The sequence below is a fragment of the Amyelois transitella genome, chromosome 25 (genome assembly GCF_032362555.1).
Source record: "Amyelois transitella isolate CPQ chromosome 25, ilAmyTran1.1, whole genome shotgun sequence".
Lineage (NCBI taxonomy): Eukaryota > Metazoa > Arthropoda > Insecta > Lepidoptera > Pyralidae > Amyelois > Amyelois transitella.
In genome coordinates, this window is record NC_083528.1 from 6,402,911 (window position 1) to 6,415,428 (window position 12,518).

General features: G+C 29.8%; 1 protein-coding gene across 4 annotated transcripts in view; it reads right to left on the reverse strand.

Moving 5' to 3' along the window:
- Positions 1 to 2,497: 2,497 nt before the first annotated feature.
- LOC106136514 (potassium voltage-gated channel protein Shal) overlaps positions 2,498 to 12,518 on the reverse strand; it is a 54,100-nt gene continuing 44,079 nt past the window's right edge. For 2 of the 4 annotated variants that reach the window (XM_013337084.2, XM_060951623.1), the window contains 2 exons: positions 10,948 to 11,064; positions 2,498 to 8,278 (listed from right to left, as the gene is read on the reverse strand). In XM_013337084.2, the coding sequence (XP_013192538.1) occupies positions 8,180 to 8,278; positions 10,948 to 11,064 (216 nt within the window). In that variant the 3' untranslated portion in view covers positions 2,498 to 8,179. The remainder of the gene's footprint in view (positions 8,279 to 10,947; positions 11,065 to 12,518) is intronic. The other 2 variants (XM_013337083.2, XM_013337081.2) reach the window with 1 other exon arrangement.

A 12,518-nucleotide genomic window follows, 5' to 3' on the forward strand; every position in this document is an offset into this window, starting at 1 on the left:
AATTAATTGTTGCTAACCAAATGCTTTTACGGTAAAAATCTTTGTTAAAGCGCAGATGGGAGTGGCTTCGTGTAAAAATCTGCATGCATACTTACATATGGTCACGTCTATATCCCTTCTGGGGTAGACAGAGCCAACAGTCTTGAAAAGACTGACAGGCCACGTTCAGCTATTTGATTTGTTTGTAAAAATCTGACCTAACTAAATCCAGGTTCATGATCAAAAGGCGCAGACACTGGACTCCACTCCTGTGTGTAAAGAATAAAACCGGGACATATACCAGAAGGAAGAACAAGTATCGCCATCACTTAAAGAATTAAGAAAGAGAAAGCAATCTATATAGCTAATTATAATGCTATTTAGCTGTGCAGAAGGTGCTTCTCGTAGGTAGTGCTAATTTAGTCGCTTTTTTTGTAAGATAGCGTTAAATTATAATCACAAGCTTTTGTTAATTTAAATTTTTTATTAACAGGAGGAAGAAGAAGACTGCCTTCTTAGCTCTTCTCGGGTATATCGATAAAATCATTCGTATTGCCATCTTTTAGTAGAATAAAATATTTAAATAGGAAAAAGTAAATTACGCACAGTAAAATAGCATTATAATTAGATGAGTAAAAATTCTTATCACACACTGATATCGTAATTAGTGTTTGCTTATTTAACGCATAGATGGCGTTATTTTGCCTGTATATTATTTCTAAAGTGTGAAAATCAAAATCCTTCTACGGTTTTTCATTATATTTTTATAGTTTTTATTAGGAGGATTTCTATCTCTTGAATGCTGTCATTGGCGAACCCTAAGTTTTAATAGTCTTATTACATAGCTAAGAAAGCATTCGGAAATTGGCAAGTGCGTAGGATAACGTAGGGATACTACCTACTGTGGTGTCGGCTACTCCAGAATAGTTTTTCGACTCTGGAAAATTTCTACTTAAGTATAAAAAATTCTCATGGAAATGCACTTACGAAATAGACAGAGTTACAATTAAACACAAACACCATAATATACAATTAAGTTTATTTTCATTTTTTCAAAATAACAAAGAATCGTTAAGCTAGAGGTTTAGAACCGAGGACCTTAAGATACAACATTTTAATTTAATAGTCAATAATCGATAGCAAAAGTCAATCGATGCTCACACTCCTAAACTTGCACTCTTAATTTCATGCTATACCTACAAGCGACCTGCCCCGGCTGCTTACAGAATTTTTTACCTGTAAACCACCCGTTATTAGGTATCTAACATAGTGGAACCCGCTTGAAATTTTATTTGGTGGCTCTAAATTGGTAAATACCAAAATGTCATACAAATATTAAGTACAAATTGGTCAAGGATAAGATAAAAAAACCTAATGCCTAAAACCATGGAGATTTTTTAAAAGCGCCATCTTGCGCCTTATCTATATATTAAAACTGGACGCTAAGCGCGCTGCTAAGCTCATGAGAGCATGAAAATATTTTCATATATATTAATTTAGATAGATGTCGCTACTTCCATATTAAATTAAATTAAATTCCATATTAAAAAATATGAAATTTAAATTAGGTATTCGATATCCATGTCCTGATGCATAATTATTAATTTATTGATTTTGATGACTCAAATATGGCAACTTAAATATTTATTTTTTTAAATTTAGATACTATTAAAAACTTTATTCTCATTGCATAAAACATGGTTTTTCTTTATAGCTTTGTTGTACATAAAATACTTTCTTTCTAACATTATTTTAGTATCCGTTATATAATTTGTAACCATGACTTAATTTGCCCTTAAAACATTGTACTTAATTCATACGGATCTCGTAAAGGCAGACAGGGAAAGCCACTTTAAACCACGAAAGTACATACTAACTGGAATCCATACTTGCACAAAATTAATAAGAAATTGAACAGACATTCCAAAAACACCGCTATCTCTTTCTTACAACCAAAACATCTCTAAATAAGCTAATAGGCTATTTTACACCATGTAAAAAAAAATATAAAAATGCACGTATCTTATAGATTTTGTAAAAAATAAAAGAAAAACATCGATCATTATTCATAAAAGTGCAATATGGATTTTATAATTCAATTTAAAAAATCCTCTTTTTTAATCTGTTCTTCAAAAGTCGAAAACGCTATCCGCCATGTTGGGTACTGACGTGACGTCATACTTTTAGTAAACAAATATCGAATCGAAAACATATTGATGATGTCAGGCTCTGTTTATTTTGAAATTTTAAAATTTCTATCACGTTTTTGGGTTTTTACTCTTTAATAATTTAATAGAATCATGGAAGACGGTTTTGTGAAAGCAGACAATATAAATCTACCGAGGATTAATACGTTGATGGTGGCGAAATTTTTTGCGTCCAATCCCGATTTCTGTTCTGCTGAGTTAAGAAATGTTAAAACAGCGATGTAAGTATTTATTGTATTAAACATTCTCTTACAATACACAATTATAATAGGTAAATTATTACACAACCAATCTAACATAACCTATTTTGGATCTCTTCTTGCTAATTTCAACCAAGTGTTTCTCATTTTAATATCACTTGGCAGTGGAATCCACAATTTTTCTGGTGTTTTTATACTTGTATTCTTGCATTCAGGAACAAGACACCAACAATATGTATTGTAATTCATTATTACAAAAATCTTTTTACTTTAGTCTTACGTAGAGCCGTATTGTTTACTAAAAGTATGACGTCACGAGTCAAAACAGCATGGCGGATGGCGTTTTCGCGCGAAAATACAAAATCATAAATAATAAAACGTTTTTAGAGCACTTTTCGGCTTCAAAAAATTTTAATAAAAATTCTATAGGTATAACACAGTCTCAGGATTGATTTAAAACAGTTTTCAAAAAAGAGTGTAATAGCCTATTAGAAAAAGATGGAGCGTAAAAATTGTCAATTGGATCATTCTGAATTTTTGAATAAGGAGTTTGGCTCCGAGATTTTATGTACTTTCATGATTTTACAGTATGTTTTGATTGGTCCAACAACGCACATAGGATTCACGACAGTTTCCGAATCGCACAAAAACACAGTCTTCAGAACACCCTTATTTCACCACAGATTAAAAATACACATTTCCAAAATTTTTATCCTCCGTGCTAGTATTTTTTTTTGCGCTTCATGAATGTTCTACATAAATCTGAATAATTATTCAAATTTCTGTCTTCAGTACCCAATGATTCTGTTTTTTATTGATTAGAATAATTAAATACCAAATTCCTTATAGTCATTATAGATATACGTATATTTGTCCCGTATATAATTATAGATGGTTTGGTCATGTGAGAAGATAAATGAAAGCAGGTTGACAAAGCAAATATACAAGGAGTGTGAAATCTAGGTGAACGTACCTTGATCAAATTAAGGACGTTCTGGCAAAAGGTCAGGTCAAGAGTACCCGAAATCGCTTAACTTGCATGAAAAGGGTTATGAATGTGGACGAAGCGAAAGAAGTACCTATGCATAGATCGTGGCAATTGGAAAGATGTAGGTAAATGTGCCTACCCCTCCGGGTAAAAGTCGTGTATGTATATATGTATATTTTTATAGAAAATATGTTACAAATTAGGCATTGTACTAGCAAACTGCTCTATTATTTACTGTTACTGTTTGTCTCGCTCATAGTAAGTAAATTAATTAAGCAATTACCAACGTATATTTTTAACCTGTGGCACCTCGATTCCCACAAAAGATAAAAAGGGATAAACATTTTAAACATAACAGAGTTAGGCCTATTTAATTGTAACGTAGCAGTTTTGCAATGAAATTCAACGAAATTACTTATTTCTGTTCCACGTATTAGAATATTAAGACAAAAAGATTCAATATTCTTATTATGTTATTAAAATTTATGAAAAATATAAACGTTCACGGTGCTATACTATTTATAAATAATAGAGGTATAGCGTTACGTGTGCATTTAATATCTGTTTTATTTATAAATAAAATTTATGGAATCCAACATGGACTAATTTATATCTAATAATAAATTAAAGATATAGAATTTAAGGTCTTCCATGTTGTTCCTAACCTGCTAAGATTAAGTTATTTTGTTGAATTTCATATAATAATATTTGAAGTTTTAAATGGAAATGTCAGAAGAATGCAAATGTTACAAACGTCATGAACAAACAGAGTCATGTCAACCATGACTCTGTTTATTGCATTTTTAGAACTTTGCATTCTGACTTTAATAATTAACAATAATAATTTTAATAAGTTATACACACAGAAATTTGAATAATACTTACTTACTATTCAGATTTCCGTGGTTATATGATTTCTTTACTTATTGTTTTTAAAATTACAGTACGGACACTCCACACCAACAAAATGATTTCGATATCTTAGTGACTCAAATCATCATATTGATATATTTAATGCAAAAGATCCATTATGCACACAAACTTTCGCATTTAATCATATCAATTAAATTAAGAACAATATGAGTTTCACTTTTAAATCCTACAATAATGTGTAACTTTTTTACTCTTGGTGCCCTTTTTTTATTTTCTGAGTATGTGAGCGTCTGTTCTGTAGGTATTTCAGTAGGTACTATTCATAATTCTGTATATTATAAAATAAATGAAAACTTAACAGAAATATTAACATATATTATTAGAATATTATACAATAAACTGCTACTAAATAGACCTTAGACAAATACAACTGAATATAAAAAAACAGCCATAGATCACAGGGTAAGGATAAGAAATTACATTATCTTATTAATTTAATATTACACAAAGAAAATTAGGAAATATACAAATAAAACACAGATGCGTCATAACAGATAATAATTATTAAAACTTATGTCCTTAAAAACACTGGTAACTGAAGCTTAAACTATTAAAAATACTTTTTTTTTTTCAAAATAAAACTTTCTCTAAAAAAAAATTTTTTTTTTTTACTTTATATCCATAAGGTAATCGAAAATTGTTGAGAATTCTCCAAATTATTGCAACGCACCTGTGTCTTTTTAAAAAACTTTTATTTTTAAGACTTTACCAGATTGAAATACATTAAGACGTTAATTCGACTTTTAAATATTATAATTCCTCAATATAATTACCAAATTTATTTGAATATTACATCGCTTTATCTTCGCTCTAGAGACAGTGGCAATATTTTGGAAGAGATTTTTAACATCGAATTCGGTTTAACAACTACTAGGTATGAACGTACCCTAATTATTACCACCTTTAAGTTTCATGCATCCAATGCAATAAATATACACACACGCTAAGAGGTTTTCCGTTACACATGTCCACACAAAAATTTGAAAATTATTTTAATAAAAATAAAGAAATTTTTTGTTAATAAAAAATATAACAGATAAAAATATATATAATGAAAAATAATAATATATTTATTTTTTATAATATAATTATAACGAAATAGTGAACATTATAAATGTCTTTTTAATTAACAATTTTTTAAAAAAATATCTAATAGCAAATTAAACCAAATACCTACAACTCAAAACATTTTCAAATTTATGTGTGCAGTGTAATTTAAGCAGACCTCTTTTCTACACCGTCCCTTACAACTATAATGTAACGTAATAAATATCTAAATAACTACATAAATTCATCTATCTATAACATTTCAAACTATTGCATTCATAAGACGTCCATAACTATTTATACAACTATTCGATCTGGGGGGATCTACCGAATAAATACATCCGAATGGGATGTCACGAAGTTTCATTGTTTTTTATTCATTGCACGTTGGCAGAATTTAATTTTACATTTTTGTTTTTTCATAAATCGACATTAATTTTCGAATCCCGGCCGGGGCATGATGAGAAACGAACTGTCTGGGATTAGCCTGGGTCTTGGATGTTTATCTATATAAGTATTTATTATTAAATATATGTATGTAGCATCGTTTAGTTAGTGTCTCGTTACTAAAGTTTCGAACTTACTTCGAGGCTAACTCAAACTGTATAGGTACTTATTTATTTAATTGATTTACTTCTTTCAGAATTGAATGAATAACTGATGTCATCATACCTTGATGTGAGCATCAAATTTTGATTTTGTATTCAAGTTACAATTTTTTCTACTGCTTATAAAAAAAACTACAATGAAATATGTAAAAAATAGTGTTTTTATATTTTCAGGAATTTGTGTCGATTTATGAAAAAAATATATAATACGAGTAACATTAGCTCCTTATTGTTTGCCAAACATCAGATATTTCTGGCCACTATCAGAGCAACAACGTCTCCACATATCTCCTTGTTTTCACTAACATGGAGATTTTTAAATAATCACTTGAAAACCACCTCGAAGGCACTAGAGTCCTAGTGAATTTAAAGAAAACACCACAAAATTAGGGACATGTGACGTCACATCCTCAATAAAAAATGAGCATAATCAAAAATCCGTTCCATTAGAAATTGCCAAAAATGTAAACAATCATTTAAATTAAATCCTAAGGAAATATTAAAAATTTCCTTGAGCTTCGTAATAATAATAAAACCTTATTACAATATAGTCGTATATTTATTTTGAATGAATTAAGTCAAATTATTACATCAATTTACACGATATTCTTTTTTATTTAAAACTACTTGTAATTTATTCTATTTTCGGAATAAAGAATAAAATATTTTGGAACTAGTAAAAAAAAAGATTCTCAGATTTAATAACAGTTTATAAGTTATTAGTCCTTATTCTTATTTTAAAATAATTCGTTTCGTACACTATATGAGTCCAATTTTCGAAAATGGAAAATCATTAGATTAATTTCAAACCAGCGAATTTTTTTGACAGTGAACATGAAAGTTTATATTCTTTAAGCACAATGTTTTGGAATTACTTCTTTTTGGAAATAAAACTATCTGCCTAATGGGACTTTAAACCTAATATTGTTTACAATTTCAGCCCTAACTAAGGGAAAAGGTACACATTATAATTTTGTTCCTAACAATATTAGATTATCTGCCTACTATTGATATGATTCGAATAACTATTGCCTATGAAGTGAATCCATTACTGTCTTTCCTAAAATGCCTCTCAAAATAGCATTTGGGCACAATTAAATTGTCTATAAATTTCTCTTTGTGTACCTAAAACATAGTTTCTTTTTAAGGTCAGTGACATATTTTAGTTTTATTTTATTTTCCTAAACATTCTTATAAATATAAGAAATAGACATAATAGTTGTGCCCAAAGAAACTCTTCCACATTACCTCTTAATACTGTTCCACTTTACAATACTGGAAATGACACCTACTGAACATTTTCAGTTCTAACACAATCTTAATTATATCAGAAGGCGTGGACAAGTAGTATTTCTAATGGAATATTTTAAAAAATAATTACTCGAAAACTGTTAAAATAATATTGATTTATTCATATAATCACGTCCATATCCCTTGCGGGGTAGCAGAGCCAGCAAAAACTGACAGGCCACGTTCAGCTGTTAGGCTTAATAATAGAATTGAGATGGAAAAAGTGACAGGTTGCTAGCTCATCGCCTATAAAAATAATCCCAAATGTATAAGCCTATCCCTTGAAGCTTTTTACAACATCCATGGGAAAGAGATGGAGTGGTCCTAAACTTTTGAACTGTTGCCGGGAACCACACGGCACTGCCGGGAACCATAAACAATATTTTTAATAAAAATCAGTACCACCACAAAAACATTATCATTACAAAAAGAAAATATCAGACTGTCAAATTATATGATATCTTTTGTGAAATTTCTACACCTCAAAACGAAATACAACTCGTCCACGCTTAGAAATTTGATTGTCTTGAATCTAGTTTACTGCTCCGTGGGGCTCAAACAGGACCATGCTCTGGCAACGAAGACTCCTAAGAAGATTATGTAGGAACTAAAATTTCTATTTTAGAAATAGTCAGAAATATTTCCACATTTAAATAATTCTTACAATCATTTTTATAAGACCTTTTGCAGAAAAATTAAATAACAATCATAATATTCACAGCGGAAATATAATTTATATTTCCACCATTTCTAAAAATAGAATTTATACACGACCAAATCCCGGAGTCTATCTATCCAAATACAAATCTGATATAGTTAGGCAGTATCATGTTAGACTTACAAGACATTTACACAGATATCCTAATAATTGTTGTTTTGTCACTGTGTCCGTTTTCACTAGACGTAGCTCTCGGATGTGGATGGACCCTAGAAAGAAGCTTCCACTAAATATGTCCCATCCATTGCAACACCAGTTTGGTTCCCTTGAACCGTGCTCCCAGCAGGAATGTATTTACCGCATGCTTGCTGTAAAATAAATACATATAATAATATTAATGTTTTCATTAAAATTAATTATTGGTACATATTATTAATATTGGTAATGTAATGATGATGATTACTTTCCTAGCTTCAGATATTTTATGTTTATATTTTAAAAGAATTTTTTAACATATTCCTATACTGAACTATTATTTACAAACTTTTAAATTTATACATGTATTAAAATAAACATGATTTTATTAACCGGTTTGTAACAGAATTCGTTATGTTTGTTTAATGTAATAATAATTACATTATGATGCTAGCAAGATGTAAACAAACGTTAGGAAATTTCTTTCATCGTTTCATATTATAATCGCAACCTTTGTACTCAAATTTGTTTATACAACTGTCAGCTCACATTAACAGCTCGCTATCAATTCTGAATTCTATCTTCGCACTCATTTCACACACTCATATAGGTACGTATACTGTATATACGTACGTATACATGCACATTCATTCATTCCTTTTTTATTTTGCGTTCATTTAGTCTGGTTTGCGTCCTTCCTGGGGAACAGCTTGGGGTCCACCTATGACCACAATTCATATATATGTATATATGCAACAAATGGATATTTTTTTTCACTATAGATACAAAAAATATATATATGTATCATTTAATATATGTATCATTTTTCAAAAAATATTTAAGGCGTTTTTTGTTACTTTTTTCGTTTAGGCATAACTTCATTCCAATTTCTTTCAATAAATATGTTTATCATATGGTTATTCCTTTATTTATATATTTTATATTTTATTAAACACATTTATAGCCATGATAATATTTTGACTACCAACATAATAAAACTAAGTACACATCTTGATTTGCAGCTTTACACCAAGAAGCAACGTCCGTAATCTTATTTTAATAAAATTTCTAACGCAATTTTCATAAAATATAAGTTCTGTTTTTTATATATTTAGTAAAACATGTATTCTATTAAATAAAATTTATATTTATGAAATACTCAAAACCTTCGAAATTACATTAATAAAAACTACTAATTATGAAATAATAATCCAGTGATTAAAACACAACTTATACTTATGAAATTCGCTTAGATATTTCAAAAACACTTATACAATAGACACGTAGACATGAAAGGAGAGGTTTAATACTTATACAAAGTTTAACGAAATGTGATAGCGGGTAGCAGTGTAGTGTATTTGATACGTGTGCTCGCATGCCAATTTTCAAAACAAAAACGTAGACCCATAAGTGTGTCATGTCAGTGTTAAAACCAAATTATATGTAAAACGTAATTAATTATCATTTCGGATGTCAAAATAATTTTATATAATTTGTATAATTCATGTTTCCATGTTCACGCCAACTTCACCTATGCTTATTAAATAGAAGAATTTGAATTTGCGTTTTTAATTATGAAATGTGTGCAGTGTGTTGGCAGTTTGTTGGAACAGTAGTCGTGTGTATGTTCCAACAACAAAAAGCTAACGGCGACATCCTTAAAAACAAAACAACACTCTTGGATCTACTACATCGCTTTAAATTCCATTTTTTTTTTCAGAGAAGCAATAGAAATACTTAATACAAAAATGGTGGTGCTGTACCTACCTACTTAAAACAAAAAAGTGCCGTGTGGTTTCCGGCACCAGTACAAAAAAGAATAGGACCACTCCATCTCTTTCCCATGGATGTCGTAAAAGGCGACTAAGGGATATGCTTACAAACTTGGGATTCGTTTTTTAGGCGATGGCCTAGCAACCTGTCGCTATTTGAATCTCAATTCTATCATTAAGCCAAATAGCTGAGCGTGACCTAGCCTTTTCAAGACTGTTGGCTCTGTCAACCCCACAAGGGCTATAAACGAGAGCCTTATGTATGTATGTATGTAAAAATGGCGATTTACCTCACAGTGACTAAATACTTTTTTATATTACAATAGCCATAGCGCAAGCTTACAATATACAATTATACGACATTTATTTATACTTAGAGGAAATTATATTTTTCAAGCAGCACCGATACAATATGCAGCCAACACCCTGCAGACATTTAAAGCTATTATCGTGTTTTACCACACAGCATATGCTTCACCTATTTTATCCCCATAAAAAAAAAACTTATAGCCTACAAAAAAAAAATATAAAATAGCCTACAGTTAAATAATTAATAGCGTACTTAATATTATTTTTTTAAAGGAGACGTTCTAAAATTAATAAAACAAGAAATAAAATCGTTCATTGCTATGATTGATAATTCGAAATTATAGATTATGAGTATTCATTGATGTTTTCGTTCATTATAATTACCAGAAATTTCAAATTATTTTTTTCTAAAAATTACAATCGGTCTGTTAATGCGTGTAATTTGAAATGACAACGTTATATCTAATAGAGCTTCGTTGCAGTCATGGTGAATTATTTATCAACTAGTTAAATTACGTAGTTTTTACCTAGATACAATAAAATGCATAGATCCTTTTAGTATTTTATTATACACTCCTATTTAACCTTTTTCATAAAAAAAAGTAAAAATACCAATATTTTCTTAAAAAAGAAATAAGATTCAAAATAAGTATATTTTTAACAAGAATTCAATTATTAAAATCAAACAACAAAGATCCCCCAAAACTAAAGCTGCCTATTGACGCCAAGACATCGCTGCGTGGTAACACGTGTACACATACGGGCAACGGATCTTCGCTCGGGGCGGCGGACACGGAAGTATCAGAGGGCCGAGAAGTCGCGGTGTACCGGCGGGCGCCCTTCATCCGTCCCTTTCTACTCGAATCTAAAAGCAGGACCTGTCAGCCAATTGAAGACTCAGCTTGTGTCTCATGAATTATTCTTTTTTCAAAATTTCTAAATAGTTTTGGAATTCTCTAAACTTTTTGGTATTAGCTTAATTTGTGTGTGCAATTGCTTGGATTATGATTTTGTGTAATGTGCAAGCAATTGCATCTACATGTCTGTGTTGTGTTGATGTAAAAATGATTATAACTAGCTTAATATGATGGAGGTTACCATGTTTATGAACCAAGAAACAATTTGTTACGACAATACTTTTTTTTCTTGAAAGAAAATGGTTCATCTACGTGGACTTGTGAAAAACACTTACCAGATTTAACTAGAAAAAATGTTGTTATTATAAAACGGTCATCATTTGATAACATAATCTAGCTTTGTTTGCTATAAAAATAGAATTAAAAAAATTACAAATACGAAACTCTAATGTCATATTTAGATTTCAGTTTAATTATACACAGGATATTTTAATATTATATATATAAATGTATATATAATATGGCAGGACAAACAAGCTTATATGTTTGAAGTACGGGTTTAGCGACGTTTATAGCTTATATTTTTATTAGCTTAACAATTTGCAGTCAAGCAACAATAAATAACCCTCAATTTCCATGGCCGTAATAAATATAAATGTTGGGATTTAGTGAATAAATATGGTTTCATATTTTTAAAGACAAGCAATTACTGCTTTACTTTACTATTACTGAAAAAAATTCATGAAAATTTACTCAAGTAAAACAAAAAAAAACAATTTTGCAAATTTATTACAATATGTCAAACCACAGTTAACCTGCTGCTTTGCATTGCAATAATGTGAAAAACAATCACAAATTTCTTGTTAAATAATACGTTTACATATTATTATTAATAAGGAGTATCATAAAATAATCGTTTCTTATTTTCTGGCATACAACTAAAAATAAATGAGTAGTATAAATTATATAGATACTATTTTTATAATAATTTAAAATTAACAAATTTGGCCATGGAAATAAGTGTCGGGTTTACAGTGAGAGTGCTGAGACTGGTCTCAGAAGTACCTCGCGTCTCGGACACCCGGCCAGGGGACTGATACAGCGGACTGATCGACGCCGCTTCTGTCCCCAAAATATCATTTAAATTTCAGAGAAGAAAAGTTGTAAATTAATTTGAAAGATAAAATTTGGGTTTCATGAACAAGGGTATTTTTTATATAAATGGATCATCCTGGTAGATTACCTACACATGAAAAAGAACCATCTTATGATCATCAAAATGACTTTTTTGGGCTAAAACCTACAAAACATTGCCTATCCTTAAAACTAAATATTTAACTTCTTTTCGGCGAATAATCATAATTCTAAATATTGTAAGCATCTTTACCCATTTTTGATAGTTATGAAAATCGCCCAAAAAAGGAACATAACCCCCAATACTACACAGTAAGTCTTTATCGTAAAATATAAAATTA